Source organism: Canis lupus, chromosome 16 (genome assembly GCF_048164855.1).
Source record: "Canis lupus baileyi chromosome 16, mCanLup2.hap1, whole genome shotgun sequence".
Classification (NCBI taxonomy): domain Eukaryota; kingdom Metazoa; phylum Chordata; class Mammalia; order Carnivora; family Canidae; genus Canis; species Canis lupus.
The window spans coordinates 48747911-48767270 of record NC_132853.1 but is presented as its reverse complement, the minus strand read 5'-3'; the positions used below and the strand labels follow the sequence as shown (position 1 = coordinate 48767270).

At 50.8% G+C, this 19360-nt stretch overlaps 2 protein-coding genes across 10 annotated transcripts; one reads left to right on the top strand and one right to left on the bottom strand.

Annotated features, from left to right (window-relative positions):
- PRR29 (proline rich 29) lies at window positions 1-5617 on the top strand. Of its 2 annotated transcripts, XM_072781161.1 has the most exons (6): window positions 1-129; window positions 327-402; window positions 587-693; window positions 1635-1849; window positions 2007-2077; window positions 2254-2515. In XM_072781161.1, the coding sequence occupies exons 1-6, from the start codon at window positions 70-72 to the stop codon at window positions 2280-2282; spliced, it is 558 nt and encodes a 185-aa protein (XP_072637262.1). In that variant the 5' UTR covers window positions 1-69; the 3' UTR covers window positions 2283-2515. The 2 variants fall into 2 exon arrangements, with proteins under 2 accessions (XP_072637262.1, XP_072637263.1); XM_072781162.1 differs by lacking the exons at window positions 2007-2077; window positions 2254-2515 and adding an exon at window positions 4117-5617.
- Window positions 3147-17921, bottom strand: ICAM2 (intercellular adhesion molecule 2). Of its 8 annotated transcripts, none has more exons than XM_072781153.1 (6): window positions 17751-17909; window positions 8099-8203; window positions 7479-7740; window positions 6067-6330; window positions 4170-4490; window positions 3147-3481 (listed from the first exon to the last, which is right to left on the bottom strand). In XM_072781153.1, the coding sequence occupies exons 3-6, from the start codon at window positions 7738-7740 to the stop codon at window positions 3333-3335; spliced, it is 996 nt and encodes a 331-aa protein (XP_072637254.1). In that variant the 5' UTR covers window positions 8099-8203; window positions 17751-17909; the 3' UTR covers window positions 3147-3332. The 8 variants fall into 8 exon arrangements, with proteins under 8 accessions (XP_072637254.1, XP_072637256.1, XP_072637253.1 ...); XM_072781155.1 differs by lacking the exon at window positions 7479-7740 and adding an exon at window positions 16239-16284 and having other exon boundaries at window positions 6067-6366; window positions 17751-17899; XM_072781152.1 differs by having other exon boundaries at window positions 6067-6366; window positions 17751-17899.
- Between the last annotated feature and the right edge of the window lie 1439 nt (window positions 17922-19360).

The window sequence follows — 19360 nt, the reverse complement described above, 5'->3', positions numbered from 1 at the left end:
ATTTTTTTTTCTTTTTTTTTTTTGGCGTCGCTCTCGTCGCCTAGGTAACCCGGACCGGCGGGAGCCCGCATGGCCTCGGACCCCGGAGGGTGCTGGGGTCAGCCCCCACCGCAGGGTGCAGCCGGGACGGTAGGGACCCCCCGGGTCCCCGGAGGAAGTGGGGTGGTTGCGGAGAGCGACCCCAAACGTAGGGGAGGGGAGGAGACTCAGGGGACCCGGGGGCGTGGGGGGCGGGAAGGAGAAGGCGGCCCCAGCGGGGGGCGGGAGCTGGGGAGGGTGGGTCCCGATCCTGGCCGCCCCCCGGCCGAGTCTCCCGCCCTCCCCAGCCCCGGGTGACCGTCCTGCAGCCCGTCGCCTGGGCCGCCCCACCCCCGCGCCCGCAGCCGGGCAGAGTGAAGGAAGGTGAGACTCCGGGCTCGGGCGCCTTGCACCCCAGTCTGCTTCGCACATTCTCTGGGCATCCTCGCGCCATCCCTGACTGGGGCTTGGGGGGGGGGGTGCGAGGGTCGGGAGGGCCCTGGGATCTGGGCGGTGGGCGGTGGGCAGTGGGAGGCCGGGCGTGGGCCTGCTGACTCCCCCGCCCTAGACCTGCTGGAACTGATGCTGCTGCAGAACGCACAGATGCACCAGCTGCTGCTGAGTAGCCTGGTGGCAGCAGCCTTCAACCCAGGGCCAGCCTCTTCCCACCAGCAGGTGCGTAGGCTTGGGTGCGGTGGAGCTGTGCCACCAGGGCCACCCACCTGCAGGTGCCAGGGTGGGGATCCATCTGAGGTGGATCCTGGAGAAAAAGAACCAGGCAACAGTGCCACAGGCCTGGCTGGGTCCCTTTGGCATCTCTTATGTGCCAGGCTTCCAAGCCAGCAGCCTCAGTGGGGGTGGGAGTCCCCAAATCCAGACCACTCAGGTCTTGTTTTCAAGGAGGTTTCCCTGCAGTGCATCCCATACTAGACTGCAGGCCCAGGACGACGGGCACCATGGTTCCCTGAGTCTGTAGGGTGCTGGATACTTACTAGGGGCTCAAGTCATATTTGTTGAACAAGTGAAAAAATAAATGAATGACTATGAATACAAGGCAACTTTGGCCTGACTGGCACAGGGACAGGTACATGGCATGAGTGCACATTCATTGGGGAATGAAGAGCAGGTCCTTGGAGGAGCAGGTGACCTTAGAACCAGCCCTCAAAAGCCAGGTGGGTTTTTGAGGCTTGGAGGAGGCCAGGTAGTGTCCACCATCCAGGCTGGCAGGAGCTGCTGCCACTCCTCATGCCCTGGCCCTTAGGGGACCCCTGGGGTGAGCACTACACCTCCCTGATGGGGCACAGATGGATCCAGGGGCCTGTCACTGGACTCCTGATCCAGCTCTGGAGTCATACCTGGATACTTTTAGTTCCTGCTCAGCCACTTATTAGCAGGGTGACCTTAGACAAGTTGCTCCATCTTTTTAAGCCTCAGTTTTTCCCTCCTGTAAAATAAGGAATAAATGTCTTCAAAGTACCTGGCTTGCAGGTAGTGATTGCTCAACAAAGGGAAGCCATTTCTCAATGCCGATCTGGAGAAATTAGGGGAGCAGAGAAGTGGGGGTAAGGATCCTGGGACCTGTATCATCTCTCCTCCCCCTTTCCCACAATCTTCAGGTCTACCTGGAGGGTCAACAGGAGGAGGAGGAGATGCAAGCCCAGGAGGAAGGGCCTTTGGTGTTCCACCACCACTACCTGCCCTGCCCGATGCCCACGCTGGGCCCCCTGCTGCCCTGGCCGGTCCCTTTCCTTTCCTTCCCCCCACAGCAGCCCCACTTGCAGGATGAGTCCAGGATTCAGCACTGCCCTCCTGCCTCTGGGACAAGGGGTCTGTAAGTGAGGCTGGGGAATCCGGGCATTGCCAGGGCCCTGCTCTGGGGCTGGGCTGGAAGAGCTCACCAGGAGCTGGGGGTGGGGTAGAGATACTTGTGGGTGAGACCCCAGAGACTTTCTGATGGGGAGATCTTTCTTCTCTTTTCTCCATGTCAGGAGAACCGTGCCCCCGCCCCCACCCCCCAGTGCCACAGGCACTGTGGGTGCGGATGTACCCCCGGCTTCAGGTAGGCACAGGGTAGGTGAGCAGTGGGGTCCAAGCCCAGGTCAGGGTTGGGTCAGGAGGCCAGATGGGCCATGTTGGAGACGAGGGAGCTCCTCTCATCACTGGTCCCTTCCCCTTTCCTCCTTGGGGGCCGGTGATGCAGGAGGGAGTCAAGATCAGGATGCTTTCTTTCCCCAGACTACTATGGTGCCGAGAGCCTACCATGAGGACAGACACCAGCCCTGGACCCTACCAGCATCACTGCAGAGCTAGAATGAGCCCTGGAGCCCCCCAAGTGCCTCCCTATTGCCTGCAACCCCACAGCCATGGCCGGCAGCCCTCCCCCCAACCCCCAACCACAGCCAGGCCCTCTCCTGGGTGAATCAAAACCCTCTTCACCACATTGAGACCTTGAACTGGCCTGATCTCTGCCCTGGAGTAAAAGCCCCTCTAAGCATCACCCAGGGCTGGGAAGCTACCACTGGTGTGTGTTGGGGGGTCAGTTTGGGGATCTGGGAATCAGAGCCCTTCCTGGACCTCCTCCACTCACCCCTGTCTGGGATGGCCAGGGCTGTGGGGTCTTGGTGACCTAATGATGGAGCAGGAGGTGAGGGGAGGACTGCTTTTGTTGTCCAAGGCTCTTTGAAGGCCTAGGATGATGAGGGAGAGGCCTGGCTCAGAGGGTCCCAGAACTGAGCCAGTTCCCTTGGGCCCCACTGTCATCCCAGGAAGTTGGCTCTTTTGGCAGAAAGAAGTCAGAGCCATTTCCTGCTCCGAACATGAGTGGCCTGAGGTCCCAGAGGCCAAGTAGGAACAGAAAGTCTCTCTGCCCTATTGTGCCAGAGCTTGTGTCCTCCACCATCCCTCAGGAGAAATTAGTCCCTCGGGGTCCCACAAGGATGGGTGTCTGGTGCCTGGGCTGGTCAGCATGGGCTCGCCCCAGGGCCTGGGCTGGCTGGGGCTCTGGACGGCTCTTGTGAAGGAGGGGGTAGAGGGAGTCTTTGCAGACATTGGGGAGAGAAGTCCAGGTCTGGTGAGGTGCCCTTCCTGGCCAGAGCTTAAGCCCAGGAGAAGACATTTGAGGCACAGGGTTAAGTCCAGGTGTTTATATTCAGACTAGAAAAGGAAATGACCCCAAAGTCCTCTGCTGCTCATTTCAGTCCTACAGCCAGGGCTGGGTCACAATCCTGAGGAGTCACACTGAGTTCCAGTGGCTGCTGTGGTGGTGGCCATGCCACTCATGTAGACTGTGCCCAGTAGGTCCGACTTAGGCCCCCTTAAGCACCTTGTACCCCGTAGGTGCCCATCCGCCTCTGGCGCCAGTGCTGGCCCAAGACAAAGCACAGGAGGATGGATGTCACAAACAAGAACAGCAGCACCGATACCACTGAGATGATGACGACCATCTGGTTGTCTGGCCTCGGCTCTGGGGAGGGAGGAGGGGGCAGTGGTCTTAGAAGTCCCCTGGTCCTAGATGCTAGGACCCAAGGGGGAGTAGAGGCCCACCTGTCCCCCACCCGCCCCCCGTCCATCTTGCAGCCGCCCATGTTGCAGAGTTCAATGGCTAATGGTGCGGTGTCTGAAGGAAAGGTAGGCTGGGGTCCAGGCCACCAGCCAGCCCTCTGTGAGACTGTGACGGTCTCAGTCCCCTGCCACCGGCCCCTGGCACCAGCATATGGTTGCCGGACACCATGGCCTAGGTGTGGCATGGTCTGAGCCCCACCCCGCCCTGGGCGATGCTGAGTGAGCTCCTACCAAACTCTCTGGACAGGGACCACATTGGCCATCAAGAGTCACAGAACAGCAGAGCTCCTGGGGGACCTGAGGGCCAAACCTCTTCATGTAGAGAGGGGCCATGGCCAGCGAGAGGAGGCTGACTTGGTCAAGGTCACGCAGTTCACTAATTGCAAAGCAACTAGTTAGGTTCCAAACCGGGCACTTGGAGAGAACTTCCGGGATGAAGGAGAGCAAGAGGGAACCCTCAGGATTAAGTGTGGGGTCCCTGGGCGCCTGCACCCTGAGATGGCAGAGGGTGTGCTGAAGGCTTTTTCTTCCCCCAAGGAACTGAAAGTGGACACCCTCTCCCACCCCCTCCATCCGGGGGGCCCCCTCACCGTAAACCTTGAGCATCTGAGGCTCTGAAACTCTGTGAATGATGTTCCCGCCGAGAGACCGCAGATCCAGGATGGCCTGGCAGGAGAAGTTGTGGAGGCCGTCTTCCCTGTGAGCCGTGCTGTTGTGCGTGGCTGTGGCTCCCTGGGTACCATCCGCCGTCCCCCAAAACGTCTGGTTGTGCAGCACCTCCTGGCCGCGGAGCAGCATGAGAGTGAGGCTCTCAAGGGGTTTCACGGCTGGCACGTGGCACTTGATGGTGAAGGGTCTCCCCACAGCCACCCAAGTGGGCTGCAGCTTCAGCAGCACTTGCGTTGGAGGGTCTGCGGGGAAGGAAGAGGGAGGTGAGGTCAGGAGCTGGGGTATAGTCCCTGCAGGCCCCACCTGGCCTGGCCCATCCCTTGGCACCGCAGTGTTCTCAAGTCCTTGGCTGGATTTGGGGAGGACGCGGTCTGGGGCCTGGTCTGCCCGCGAGTATACAGAGAGCAGTGAGGAAACAGTTCAGGGTATAGTATGTATTGACTGGTGGTGCTTTTACCAACACGATGTTTTCTGGAATGGACAAGCAGGGGGTGCCTGGTTAAACACCTGCCTTCTGCTCAGGTCATGATCCCAGGGTCCTGGGATGGAGCTCCCCATAGGGCTCCCTGCTCAGCAGGGAGTCGCTTCTCCCTCTCCCTCTGCCCCTCCCTCTGGCTCATGGTCTCTCTCTCTCTCAAATAAATAGGTAAATCTTAAGAAAAAAAAAAAAAGAATGGAGGTGGTCAGTTGTCTACAAAGAAAAGGTCCAGAAATTGTACAGCCAACTAGAAACAAAAATTTGAATCTGTCTCCTCCAGAAATCAGACATAAATTTCCATATTAAACAGGTGGATAACTTAGAAGGGAGTGTTCACTGGAGTTCCGCCAAGAGTTGTGAGGTCTTCACTTAAGAGGTAGGGGCTGGAGTCAGACCTGCCTTGCTTCTCCAGGGTCAGGTTCATAGCCACCTCCATCGCTTATCTATTACACAAGGACCTCAGTGGCAGCCTGGATTCCCTCCTGAATTAGAATACCTTGCCCCCATCACCCCAAGGTAATATGTTGGATTTAGGACATTTTTCTATTCACTTGATCCATGGATGTTGGTCATCGGGAGGACCTAAGCCATATCCCTGGTGCCACGATGTTGAGAGAATCCTGCCCTATGGGAAGGTCTCCATGGCCCATGTGCAAGTGTGTGTGTGTGTGTGTGTGTGTGTGTGTGTGTGATGTTCGCACATTTGCCAGGGATATAAAAGCAGGGGCACCTGGGTGGCTCAGTGGGTTAAGCATCCAACTCTTAATTTTGGCTCAGGTTATGCTTTCAGGCCTGTGAAATTGAGCCCTGTGTCTGGCTCTGCGCTCGGCACTGAGTCTGCTTGGGTTCTCTCTCCCTCTCTCTGCTCGCTGCCCCTTCTCAGATAAATAAACACACCCTCCCTTTTTTTTAAAGGAACATTAAAGCACTAGGTGATGCCTTATCCTTCTCTCTGTGAGGCAGAGGGGCAACTGGAGAGCAAGCCAACCCTTCTGTTGGCACCTTGCTCTTTGTTGTGGGTTGGGGAGTGTCTGGTGATGGGGCTGCCACCGAGCGGGGAGGAGACTCTGAGCAGTGCCTGGGAAATGACTTTGAAGTCTGTGCAAACCTTGCTCGGATTGTCCTCTGAGCAAGCCTCAGAGCTGGGGTCACCGGCAGGCCAATGAAGGGTGTGAGCAGATTCTGAGCCCACGACCGGGGTCCTGCTCCTCGTCACCCCAGGAGCCCAGGGAGGTGGGAGCCATAGCGAGTGCCCAGGGGCAGTAACAGAGGAGCTCGGCACACAGTCAGTAGCTACAGGCTCTGCCCTGGGGAAGAGGGCCCTGCAGTGTGGCACTCACAGAACACACTGACGTTGAGACTCGTCAGCCTCTGCTCCCCGAAGCAGGTGAAGTAGCAGTAGATGATTGTGTCTTGCGAGATGTTGGAGACCATGTACTCCTTCCACTGAGCTCCGGACGTCATCAGAGTCTTGGCTAGGATGGTCTCCAGACCCCCGGCCTCAGGCCGGGAACAGCTGGTACTGCAGTTGATGAACTGAGACTCTCCGGGCTTCACCGCCAGCTGCTCTGGATACGTGTGTACCTCGAACACCTCACCAGACCCTGGAAGACCAGAAGACTGGGCAGCAAATGTCTCTGCTGCCCTATCCAGTTTACCGGCCCACCACTGGCAGTGGGATCAAGGGGCAGGTACCCAAGAAGAAAGGCCAGAGGTGGCCTCTCTGCTACTCTCCCCTTGTTCAGGCTTTATTTATTGCCTCGTGTCTAGACTGAGGAGGCTACCCCACAACTGTCTCCCTGCCTTCTTCCAGCCCCTCACCTTCAGATTAGTCTTCTCCATGCACATCTTCCATCTCCGTGGAGAGGGATCCTATTCGACCTTCAAAGCCCAGCCCAAACGTCCCCTCCTCCATGAAGGCCTCTCCAAGGTGGAGGTGGACTGTGTCCTCTGGGCCCCTGTGGCCCTGGTCTCAACCCTTTCCTCTCTCCTTTCTTTTTTTTTGCAAATACTTTTTGAACACCTGCTGCATGCCAGGCACTAGGCTAGGCTCTGGTGACACAGTAGTGACCAACGCAGACCGAGCCCTGTCCTTACAGAGCTCACGTTAACATGAAGGAGATAGACAATAATCACCAAGTGAAATAGCCAGCCTGTCAGCTGGTGATCAGCACCTGGGGAAGGAACGAGGAATGGGGTGGAGTTGCCATTTTAACAGGGTGGTCAGCATGGGCCTCACCAAGACTTGGACATTTGAGCAAAGCCATGGAGAAGGTAGGCATGAGCCCTGCAAATATCTGGGGAGAGGGGAGTCTTCCTGGCATTAAGACCCTGGGGTCAAGAGCATGCTTGGTGTGCTCGGGGAACAGCAAGATCGGCATGGCTAGAGCTCAGGGAGGAGGAAGGCAGGGGGAGAGGAGTGCAAGAAGGTAACGGGACCACCTTGCAAATGATTTATATTCATGCCGACTCTCCCTTCGATGTTTTACAGCTTCTAGAAGGCAGGGCCCAGGTTTTACAGGTTTTGCTTAGTGTGACAGACATTCAGAAGTGTTTGGTGCATAAAGATGGAGTCCTCAGAGCCCACCGCCAACTCAGTGGTGGCCGGAAAGTCCTTGATGCCAACCAGCTGGGCCTGTCCTGTGCTCCCTCCACGCCGGCATGTCCCCCCTTGGCCCCCAGCTAGTGGCATATAACGAAGTGGCAAGAAAGGGGCTTTGCAGGTAGAGCTGGATTTGCATTTGCCACGTACCAGCTGTGTGACGCTGGGCCAGGTGCTTTCTCTCTCTGAACCTGTTTCTTCGTCTGTCAAATGGGCTAGGAATCCCTTTCCTGCAGGGTTGTGGTGAGCTAGCGCTTGGAAAGCACCGGCAGGTTGTCCAAAACAGAGTGCTCAGGGCGTGGTAGCATTTTTCTTCACAGTCCCCTGACCCACTGGAAGAGGATTTGGTTTCCCTTTGACGGCAGTCAAAAGGCAATGTCCTCTGCGGGCCTCTGCCGTCCCTGGGCCGCATCTGGAGAACAGGGGCACAGTCTCTCCTCTTCCCTTGAACCCCGGCATCCCCTTCTGCCTCAGGCCCCCACGCAGCCCACCATTCAGCCTCCACAACCTGCCACTTCCTACGCCACGAAGCCGTGGGGCCTGTTCAACCTGTGGTCCAAAAGGCCAGCTTCCCGTCCCCCACCCCCTCCTCCACCCGTCCAGGATCACGAGGAAGCCAGGCTGGCACAGCACCCTGTACCCAGGCTGCCACTGCATTCCAAACCTCAGTGACTTCAGGACCAGCACCCCCCACGCCCGAAGCCGGGGGGCAGGCGGCCCATCCTCTGGGCTGGCACGTGCCAAGTCGGGAACCGCAGGCACCAGCTCACCTGGGCAGCAGAACAGGGCAAGGAGGGCGGCGGGCAGGCCCCAGCAACCAAAAGGGGACATCTTGAGTGGTGTCCACGGGCTCACTGGGAACAGCCGAGGGCCTCCTGGAGAGAGATGGTGGACCCAGGTCAGGGAGTGGTGGCCTGGAGCTGCAGCCCGGAACCCCAACCTTCTATGAGCTGATGACCACATTTCCTCTCATTATCTGGGAAGTCTTCTGGAAGCCACGTGGAATGCCAGCTCCCAGAGCTCCAGGCCTGCAGGAACGCAGACAGAGGAAGCTGGGAAGCAGCCGATAAGCCGGGATATAACCTGGCCTCCTGCCATGCTGCCGTGCAGGGGGCAGGGCGAGTGACGGCCACGCATGGGTGTGAAGGATGTGCGTGCACGTGGGGTTCGGTGTTCTGTGTGTGCACGGAGGACAGCATTGCCTACAAGCCCCAGACCTGAGAACCCCAAATCCTACAGGACCCATTATCAAGTTCCCTTCTGGTAAGAAAGATTCCAAAGTCCAGGATGTGCAGTCTCTGTAGCAAAGCAGGCAGGGAACTGGGTTTCTCAAAGGAGACCCTGGGCAACTTAAAGCTCAGCACCCACCCAGCTTGCAACCTCGACCTGCCCTGACTCAGCCAATGGGGACAACTCGAGGGAAGTGCTCTCACGACAGTCCCCAGCAGCCCAGGCACAGACAGAGGTAGAGGGGGTCAGTTTGGCAGTAGCCCAAATCCCAGGGCCTGGCTATGGTGCCTCACCCCCACCTCCACCCCTCTGGGCGGCAAGCCTTGGTCTGAGGAGGGGGACTCAGGGCCTGAGGCATTGCAGTGTGTTTCTAGGGAGGCTTTGTCACTTCTTGAGGGAATCCCCAGAAACAGGAGTTTCCAGGAGAGGCAGGAGAGAGTGGGGACTCCTTGCTTTATCAAGGGGCGCCCTAGCATTTTCAGGGCTCAGGCCAAACTCTGTTTCTGGGCTGCAGGGGTGGAGTGAAGTTGTGCGCTTCTCTTTGGCTATTACCACCATGTGTGGTAGGTCAGTGCCACTGGTCAGCCTGGATCCGGGGATGTCCCTGGACAGTGCTGCTTCGGAGTGATGCAGAGAGAAGATGAAGGAGAGAGCAAGCCGTAACCCCAGTCCGGGATCTGGTCCATGTGGCACTGCAGGAAACACTGTCATAAGGGTTCTACTTCTGTGAGGTCGGTACTGTTACTGTCCCCATCTTACCAATGGGGAAACTGAGGCACAGAGTGATTGACTTGCCCAAGGTCACATCCCTAGGAGAGAGTGAAGTCTTTATGAGTGAGGGGAAGCCCACAGGGCAGGGACAAGAGAAGGATTCTTAGAAGCTACCTCCCCAGGAGACTCCCCAGGAGAGAGAGAAATGCAAGGCAGCAGAAGGCCAGAGGAAATTGCCAAGGCCATCCCTGCCATGAGGGGCTGGAGGGGGGAGGTGTGTGTGTGTGTGTGTGTGTATGTGTGTGTGTGTGTGTAGCTCATGCCCAGGAAGCTCCAAACAGCTTCTAGAAGGGTCTGTGCCTGTGACTCCCAACCGCACACACAGCTGGGCCAGCCTGACTGCATCCCTACCAGGGCAAGTGAAGCTTCTGGGGCCTACAGATCCTGCTTTAAGCTGATCAGCCCCTGTTCCCACCCACCACTTCCTCTTTGATCTCGCTTTCATCCAGCTGGGCAGGCCTTCCTTGCCTGGGGCACACCAGGCATAGGGACTTGGCTTTGTTAGACTTGAATACTGCATCTGGTAGGTGACACATCAACTTCCCCTCCCTCCCCACTGGCCTGTCCACCCAAGAGGGCAGAAGCTGACTCGGATAATGCTGTTCTGCAGCAGATATGGTGCTAACTTGGCAAACAGTGATGCTGAATAATTGTTCAGTAAGAGGATGAGCGGGTGGACAGATGTGTAAACGAATGGAAGAAATGGTTTGTCTTGGTGTACAACCCAGAGAAGACTGAATGGGGGTCTTTCTTTTGGGTCTGCCCAGTGAATCTTTTACCTGCAGATGTCTCTTTTGACCCCCAGGCCATGGAGCTGGGCTGGACACATCACAAGGCCAACCAGGGCCCCTCACTCCCCAGAGATGAGCACTCAGAATTAAGCCCGGACACCGTTTTACCTGGGACTCTCTGAGCTGGGGCTGGTAGGACCAAGCCCTTCCCTTTCTGATCCTAATAGCAGGCACCCATGAGCCAGCAGCTGTCCTCACTTATTGTCCTGGGCAAGTGAAGAAGCTGAGAGAGAGGAACTTGATGCAGCAGTGGAGGGAATGGTGGTGACTCAGAATTGTCCCAGGTCACATGCTGGCTGTGGGGTGGATTCTGGTGGGAGGTGGGCTGGACTGAGGGGCTGGTGATGTTCTGTGAGGCAGAAATGAAAAAGCTTTCCAGGCTAGAAGGTTCTGGCCCTTCAAACCTGCTCATGGGAGTCAGGGCTAGCTATAGGTCCTTGTGTACTGCAGGTTATTTCGAGCCCTGTTCTGCCTCCCAGAAATTTGGGGGCAGAATGGGAAGGCAGGGAGGGGGCGGAAGTGCTCTACTTGCATCAGGCTGGGAAGCCCTTAGGGAAAGAGAATGAAGTGGACTTGGGGGCCTGATGATCAGACCCTAGAAGGCCAGGATGGATGCTTCCTGACACCAAGAAGTTGCCCAGGGATGAGAAGAAACTGACCATCATGTAGACGAGAAAAGAAATTCAGATGTTCCTTCTTGGAGCGCTATTCCACCACCAAATATTCCCTGGCTTATTCTTTAGGTCTCTGAGTTCTCCAATGAAAGGTACAATAAAGCTGGGAGAGTTAAGATGCTCTGGGAGATACAAGAGGATTTGCAGGAAGAGGAGATTGGCGTGTTGGTTTGGGAAGTGAACTCATCTCTTCACGGGGCTTGGGAAGGGTTTTGTCGTGACTGGGTCTGAATCTAGTGACGTTTCTTGTGTCCCAGCAAAACTATCTTTCAAGAACCAAGGTGAGAGAAAGACATAGATAAACAGAGACCCAGAGAGTTACCCCCCAAGATATCTCCACTAAAGAAACTTTTAAAGGTGGTGCATCCAGAAGCAAAAAAAAAAAAAAAAAAAAAAAAAAAAAAAAATATATATATATATATATATATATATATATATATATATATATATATTGCAGGATAGTTTTCAATGCAAGAAGGAAGCATAAGGAAACAAAATGGCAAACGGATCTGGAAAATAAATATGTAATATTTATAGTATTTAATTTGAGAAGTCTTAAAAAGTTCCAAATCAAAATACTGGGCAATAATATTTAAGAGAGGATTACAGTTAAAGCTTTCTCAACTCTACATTGTTCAGGAGGGCGGATATACTTTAAGTTATAAGGAGCATGGTAAAATTTCAAGAAAAACCAGCAGAGATACAATGGTTAAGTTCTAAACTACTAGAGGAGGTTAAAATGGCATGAAAACAAACAACCTTCAATCAAATAAAGGAGAAAGGCATGGAAGAAGAGGGACAAATGTAAATTTTTAAGAAAATGGTATTTGAAAGTCCAAATCTATAATAATCACAATAAAGATGAAAATTTTAACTATGGTTAAAAGAAAGAGATTTTCAGGTAGATTTAAAAAAGGATCCTTGCCCTGTGAGGGTGCCTGGCTGGCTCAGTCAGTGGAACATGCAACTCTTGATCTCCGGGTCATGAGTTCAAGCCCTATGTTAGGTGTAGAGATTACTTAAAAATAGAATCTTAAAAGAAAAAAAAAAATCCTTGCCCTGTTGTTCATCTATTCCTGCCTGGTGTCTGTCTGGATTTAATGCAAGGACAATGCCTTGTATTCATAAATCTGTCACAGCAGGACAGCCAGGAAGAGGAATGGTGCATGGGCCTGCAACCTTTATAAAGCCTCAGACTTTTAATGTGATTCAGGGTGATTCCCTTGGAAATGACAAGATTTGATGTGACTTGCTAAAGGGGAAGGCCTGGATCACGATTCCCCCTGGTGCCCTGGCGACACACTCTTCCTGCACATGCAGTTCAGTTCTGAGTCACTTTGGCTCCTGGACAGCTTCAAGACACAGTGCGCCTGTGCATTTGTCAGATGTAGGTCAGAGGTGGCGGACTGAGAAGACGGGTGACATATTATGCATGGCAACCCTCCTGACAGGAAGCAGAAAGGGAGAGACTTCTCAAATTGGAGAGAGAACTTGGGAGGCAGTAACCTCTCCTGTCCTCTGCTTAGATTTTCTGGCGATACACGCTGTCACAGGGGCACTTCCTTCTGCCTTTTCGCAGCAAAACTTGATTTCCAATTACTAAGAAGAGGGAAGGAATGGGAAACTAACATTTACTAGATGTGTATTCTCTGCTAGGGACTGAACCAAGGTTTTAATACATTGTTTTATTTAATTGTCATACAAAAATAAAGAACCATTCTGCATTCTGATTATGCATTTGAGGAAGCGGGCGTCCGGGTGAATCAGTAATGTGCCCAGGTCATGGAGCTGTTGAGTGACAGAGTGACAGGAGAACTTAGGAAAGATCAGCAGTTGTCAGGGGTTGGGGAAGAGGGACAGGTGAGTAGGTGCACAACAGAGGATTTTTAGAGCATTGGAACTACTCTTTGTGCGTGATCCTATGATGATGGACACATGTCATGATACATTTGTCTACACCCGTAGAGTGTACAACACCAAAAGTGAATGCTACTATAGCTATGGACTTTGGGTGCTAATGATGTGCCCGTGTAGGTTCACTGAATGTTACAGATGTACCACTCTGTTGGGGAATGTTGACAACGGGGGAGGCTGTGCACATGTGGGGGCTGTTTAATGTTTTGCTGTGAAGATAAAACTCTTCTAAAAAAATAAAATCTATTTTTAAAAATAGTTCAAACACAAAACTCTCTTTTGAGTTTCTCTCAGAAGAGAAACTTCTGGATTAGAGTTCTGGCCAGCTTGTTGAAAATGTAGGTTTTTAGGGGCACCTGGGTGGCTCAGTGGTTGAGCCTCTGCCTTCAGCTCAGGTCATGATCCGGGGTCCTGGGATCAAGTCCTGCATCAGGCTCCCTGTGGGGAGTGTGCTTCTCCCTCTACCTATCTCTCTGCTTCTCTCTCTGTGTCTCTCATGAATAAATATATAAAATCTTAAAAAAAAAAAAAGAAAGAAAGAAAATGCAGGTTTTTCAACTCAACTCTTACTCAGTAGGGTTTAGTGGAAGTTGTGGACTTGGTCATTCCTAAATTCTCATCTCAGATTAGACTTTTAAAACATGACAGCACAGGGCAGCCCTGGTGGCGCAGTGGTTTAGCGCCGCCTACAGCCCAGGGCATGATCCTGGAGTCCCGGGATCGAGTCCCGTCGGGCTCCCTGCATGGAGCCTGCTTCTCCCTCTACCTGTGTCTCTGCCTCTCTCTCTCTCTCTGTGTCTCTATGAAGGAATAAATAAAATCTTTAAAAACAAAACAAAACAAAAACATGACAGCACAAAAGCCAGTTTTCTGTTGTTTGTGAGATACACCTAAGGCATAGATATGGAATAGCTGAAAATCAAAGAATGGGAAAGAATATACCTGGCAAACACTAACCAAAAGAAAGCTGAGAAAGCTCTGTTCATATCAGAGAAAGAGAACTTCTAAGACAAAAATATTTATTAGGGATAGCATAGATGCTTGACTAAAGGGACGGATCACCAGAAAGTTATAGTACTTCTAAATTTGTGAGCATCCGGCTTGAAAGAACCACAAAGAGATAAAATCATCATTATGGCAAAGAATTATAATACATGTAGGAACAATGAAGCAGACAAAAAAGTCAGTAAATAAATTGAAGAGCTAAAACACATAATTTAAAAGCTCGATCTACCCCTCTAAATTAGAGAACATAAACTCTACAAAAAGATAGGCTTTACAGCTCCCTGTATTTTTTTTAAGATTTTATTTATTTATTCATGAGACACACAGATAGAGAGAGAGAGAGAGAGAGAGAGGCAAGACACAGGCAGAGGGAGAAGCAGGCTCCATGCAGGGAGCCTGACCTGGGACTGGATCCTGGGACTCCAGGATCACACCCTGGGCTGAAGGCAGGTGCTAAACCACTGAGCCACCCAGGCAGCCCAGCCTCCTGTATTCAGGAACATGAAAACGTACTCTGACCCACGGGTCACAGAAGAAATTGTAATGACATGTGAAAAAAATCTTCGCATTGAGTGATGCTGAAAATATCATATATAAGAAATATTTGGGATACATCAAAAGTGGTACGTCAAGGGAAATTTATAGCCTTGAATGCTTGTATTGGAAAAAATGTTGGAAATAAGTATTCCATCTGAGTAAGTAGTCAAGAAGTTAGAAAACAAATAGGAAAGGAAACCCAAAAGTAACTCAAAAGGGAATAAATATCAGAGCATAAATCAAAACAAACAAAACAACAAAGTAAACTCAAAAGGGAATAATAAGAGCAAAACCCAACAAAATAGAAAACAAAGATATGGTAGACAGGATTAATAAAACCAAAGTGTCTTGGTTGGAAAAACTAATAGTATTGGGAAATGTCTGGTGAAATCTACTTATAAACGAAAGAAGGCACAAGTCATCATTATTAAGAATGAAAATGGGAACATAGCTACAGATTAAAATGAAGACAGGAAAAAAAATAAAATAAAATGAAGACAGGGATGCCTGGGTGGCTTAGTGGTTGAGCATCAGCCTTCGGCTCAAGCATGATCCCATGTTGGGGAATCAAGTTCCACATGGGGTTCCCTGCAAGGAGTCTGCTTCTCCCTCTGCCTATGTCTCTGCCTCTTTTTCTATGTCTCTCATGAATAAATTTTTAAAATCTTTCAAAGAACCGAAAAACAAAAAACAAGGAAGACAACACAGATCTACAGAAACAGAAGGTAGAGGTGGTTGTCAGTGATTGGGGGAGGGAAGTGAGTTGTTTCATTGGCAGTTTCAGTTTTGCAAGATAAAAACACTCCAGGGATTGGCTGCCAAACAACGTGAATGTATTTAACCCAAACGTTCTACACTTAAAGATGGTTAAGATGGTAAGCTTTATGTCATGTGTATTTTAAAAGACTGTGACTTTTAAAAGACAATTAAAAATGTTTTAAATTAAAAATTAATTTAAAAAAAATTTAAAGACTTTGACTTGTGCCAAAAAATATGAGACAGATCAAATCTTAGAAAAATATAACTTACCAAACCTGATCTGAGAAGAAAGAAAAAGTCTGAATGGTTCTCTGTGAAAGAAACTGAATCCATAATTTAAAATCTTCCCACAAAGAAAATACCTGGTCCAGATAGTGTTAAACAAGTTTACGCCGAGATAATTCTAATTTTATAAAAACTCTTCCTGAGAATGAAAATAGCATTAAACAAGTTTACGCCGAGATAATTCTAATTTTATAAAAACTCTTCCTGAGAATGAAAAAAGCAGGAACACGAACTCTTTCTATGAGGCCAGGGTAACCTTAACCTTAACATCAAAATAACACTAGTACAGAATGAGAAAGAAAAATTAGAGGCCAATCTCACTCATGAATATAGATGCAGTAATTAGATGAGAAATGCTAGTCAACCAAATCTAATCCTGTATATATATATATCACATCCAAATTGAGCTTATCTCAAGTATGCAAAAGTGGTTTCACAACAGAAGAAACCCTACAGATATCATTTATTATGTTGGTAATGGAAGACTTTGGTGCTCTGTGTCACATCACTTCTGTCCTCCTCTGATATCAGCCGTCCTTAACGGGGATAACTTCATGCAAGCTTAGACTCCCCTTACCTTGCGGTGTCCCACCTCTAGTTTGTCCCACCTCTAGTTTTGCTTCTTGCCTCAGAGTCTTCTTCAATGCTTTAAGAGCCGTTTATTAGCCTGCCAAGTGTTTCCCAAGAGTGGCAGAGAAGTTCCCTAACACGCAGCCCTCACCCAGTGAAGGACAGGAGCTGGTGGGTGTGAGCTCCTGCCTCTTCCTTCTCCTTGGGCAATTCTAGGAGGCACCTAGTAGGCTTCTCCGAGGTCCCAGGACATCAGGCTCCCTCTGCCTGCAGCCAGGACGTCAAATACCTTTAACTGGCATTTCTTCCTTCCTTTCTCTGTCACCCTGTTCTTTCATTCCCAGATTCCTAGAATCACCTCTTAAACAACCTACCTGAACCCAAGTCCTCCTTGTTCCAGGCTCTGCTTTAAAAGGTGCTCTAAAAATGTACATGAACAGATTTAAGAAGAAAAACATATCATCCAGGAAAAAAAAAAGACAACATTCAATATCCTTTCAGGAAAGGATAAGGATCTTACCTTTCCTATCCTTTCAGATCTTAGCAGATTAGAATGAAATCTTTTTTTTTTTTTAAAGATTTTATTTTTACATAATCTGTATACCCAATGTGGGGCTTGAGCTCACAACCCTGAAATCAAGAGTCAGGCGCTTTACCCACTGAGCCCGCCAGGCACCCCTAGAAGGAAATTTCTTTCACCTGATAGAGAACTTACAAAAAGCCTATGCATATATTATGTTTATCAAATAAATCTTGGAAGCATTTTCTATAAAAGCAGGAGCCAGACGAGGATGGCCACTATCTCTGTTATTTTCTTTTTATTTTTTTATTTTATTATTTTTTTAAGATTTTATTTATTCATTTATGAGAGACCCAGAGAGAGAGAGAGAGAGAGAGAGGCAGAGACACAGGCAGAGGGAGAAGCAGGCTCCATGCAGGGAGCCATACGTGGGACTTGATCCTGGGTCTCCAGGATCATGGCCTGAGCCAAAGGCAGACGCTCAACCACTCAGCCACCCAGGCATCCCCTCTGTTATTTTCAACATTGCTCTGGAGGTCCTAGACAGTGCAATAAGACAAAAAGAAAGAAGGAAAGAAAGAAAGAGAGAAAGAAAAGAGAAAGAAGAAAGAAAGAAAGAAAGAAAGAAAGAAAGAAAGAAAGAAAGAAAGAAAGAAAGAAAGAAAAAAGAAAAGAAATCAAAGCCCTAAGAATGAAAAAGGAGCAAAACTATCAGTGTTTTCTCATGATATGATTGTCTGGGTAGAAAATGCAACAGAATGATCAGATTCTAAATAACAAGGGATTTTATCAAGGCAACTAGCTATCAGATCAATATCCAAAAATAAGTTGCTTTTATGTATATAGGCAACATACGATAATATAATTTAAAAAAACACAGCCTCTATAGCAGCAGTAAAAGAGAAATAGACTAGCAAGACATGTATATGACCTGTATAGTAAGAAAGTTATGGAAGAGATTCATCATGAACCCCAGATGCAATCCCAGGAGGAAGGGGACCATCCCTTTCTCGATGCATCGGGCCTGAGCACAGCTCACATGGCCCGGGCCGTCCCCACGTGGGCCCCTGGACAAGAGCCTCGTGTTTCTAAATCCGCCACCTGAGACAGAGCAGGAGAGGAACCAGGAGACAAAAACAGGAAACCACCACCAGAGCAAGGTGGGTGGGCTGGTGACCTCAGATGGCAGGGGAGCTGCACCCAGGAGGGAGCGTGTGCCCCGAAGGAGCTCGGGGCTCCCTGCCTGCTTTCTCCTCAGTTCTCGGGGAGACAGGCCAGCGAGGGGAAGGCACTAGAAGCCAGGCCTTGACAGTCCACCAGAAACCCCTTCCAGCTGCCAAGAGGGAAGGCAGCGGCGTGATCTTACCAGTCGTCTGCTGAGTGTGCTGATCCTGCTGACAGGCCGAGGGGTGCAGGAGGGCGGCCTGGGGTCCAGCACCCTGGAGTCCTGAAAGTGCCCAGAGGCTCCGGGTTCTGCGGTTGTGTGGTTCTGTGTGTGTGTAAATCCAGACCCCTCCCTCCCCCTCCGTCCCCCTCCCTCCCCACGCAGGAGTCACGTGCTTCCTGTGGCAGGCTCCCACCTCAGACTGAACCTCATGGTCAGATCACTCCTTCTTTTAAAACTGTGGCAACAGACAACGCGGGTTTTAACCACCTTGGTGTTCCCGCCTTGCCCTGCACTGCATTGACCCGGTCACCAGCACCACCTGCTGCCTCCAGAACTTTCCCACCTTCCCAAACCAAAACTCGGTCCCATGAAACACTAATCTGTACAAATCTGATGACTCTAGGCACTGTGTATGAGTAGGATCGTCCAGTGTTTGTTCTTTTGGAACTGGCTTGTTTCACTCAACAGGATGTCCTCAAGCGTCACCCATGTCTGAGCCCGTATCAGAAGTCACTTCCTTTTTAAGGCTGAGAAACATTCCCCCGTGTGTACATACCACCTTTTGTTTACGTATTCATTGGTCATTGGTCGGTGGACACTTGGGTTCCTTCCAACTTCTGGCTACTGTGCGTAGTGACTCTACAAAGGAGGGAAAATGCATCTGGTCCCTGCTTTCAGCTCTTTGGGGTGTACACCCCGTAAGTGGAATTTCTGAATCATAGTTCTATGTGCAATTTTTTTGAGGAGCTGCCGTCCCATCTCCCCCTACTGTCTCTTTGGATGTGCAGTTTCTGCACTACTGGAGCGGGAGCGGGAGGGGGGGGGCTTTAATGGATAGATAGTTCCAGGATGAGCCACCTATCTCTCCCCCCAGGAGGCTAGTCAACATCACAGAGCTGGGTGTTTCTTTGACATGCCCTGCCACAGGAAACTTCTGTTTGTGACTGGGAACCATCGCTTTCTTAGCTCTTGTCACATTTGCCATGTTGCCTAGCAATAAAAAAAAAAAAAAAAAAAAAAAGGCAACCCTAGCCTAGCAGAGTGGTTTTGTACCCATATGCAGAAAGTATATCAAAGCCAGGTGCGGAGGTGGGTGCTGGGCTCACACACAAGCCGGGGATCTCGTTCTCACAGGCCAGCCCCACAGCACAGAGCATTTAAATTCCTGGCTTGGCAAAGTCACAAATTAGATGGAGTGAAAGACCACAGGACAGTCAAGGTCACGGACGCTGAGGGTCTGCCGGGCTCTGTACTTTTGTGCCTCGGTGTCTTCACAAAAGTTCTCTTTTGGAATCTCCCTGTCATACTGCTGGCAAAACAAAGCCAATGTAGGATGTTGGGAGGGAGCGCATCAGGGCCCAGGGCTTGGAGGAGTCCATGTGACTTGGATCTTTTGAGGCTATCTGTCCAAGACACAAAGTAGGCTGTATGTCCCACTGGCAATTTGCCCAGGAGTTATGCCTAGACTTGGCCCTTTTTGAGGGGAATCTCTCCTTTCTCTACTTGAGAAGGTTTTCTAGGGAGCTTCTGTCCTGCTCAACCCTACTTCCCCGCCAAACAACTGGTCCAAGGTTGGCATCATGGTACCC

Excerpts from the sequence above, each read along its gene's own strand:
- PRR29 (XM_072781161.1), top strand. The coding sequence starts at position 70 with ATGGCCTCGGACCCCGGAGGGTGCTGGGGTCAGCCCCCACCGCAGGGT. Across the intron at positions 403-586 it reads GCCGGGCAGAGTGAAGGAAG|ACCTGCTGGAACTGATGCTG; the intron begins GTGAGACTCCGG and ends CCCCCGCCCTAG. Across the intron at positions 2,078-2,253 it reads GGATGTACCCCCGGCTTCAG|ACTACTATGGTGCCGAGAGC; the intron begins GTAGGCACAGGG and ends TTCTTTCCCCAG.
- ICAM2 (XM_072781152.1), bottom strand. The coding sequence starts at position 7,740 with ATGCGGCCCAGGGACGGCAGAGGCCCGCAGAGGACATTGCCTTTTGAC. Across the intron at positions 6,367-7,478 it reads GGCCCAGCGTCACACAGCTG|CAGAGACATTTGCTGCCCAG; the intron begins GTACGTGGCAAA and ends TGGATAGGGCAG. Across the intron at positions 4,491-6,066 it reads TCTCAACGTCAGTGTGTTCT|ACCCTCCAACGCAAGTGCTG; the intron begins GTGAGTGCCACA and ends CCTTCCCCGCAG.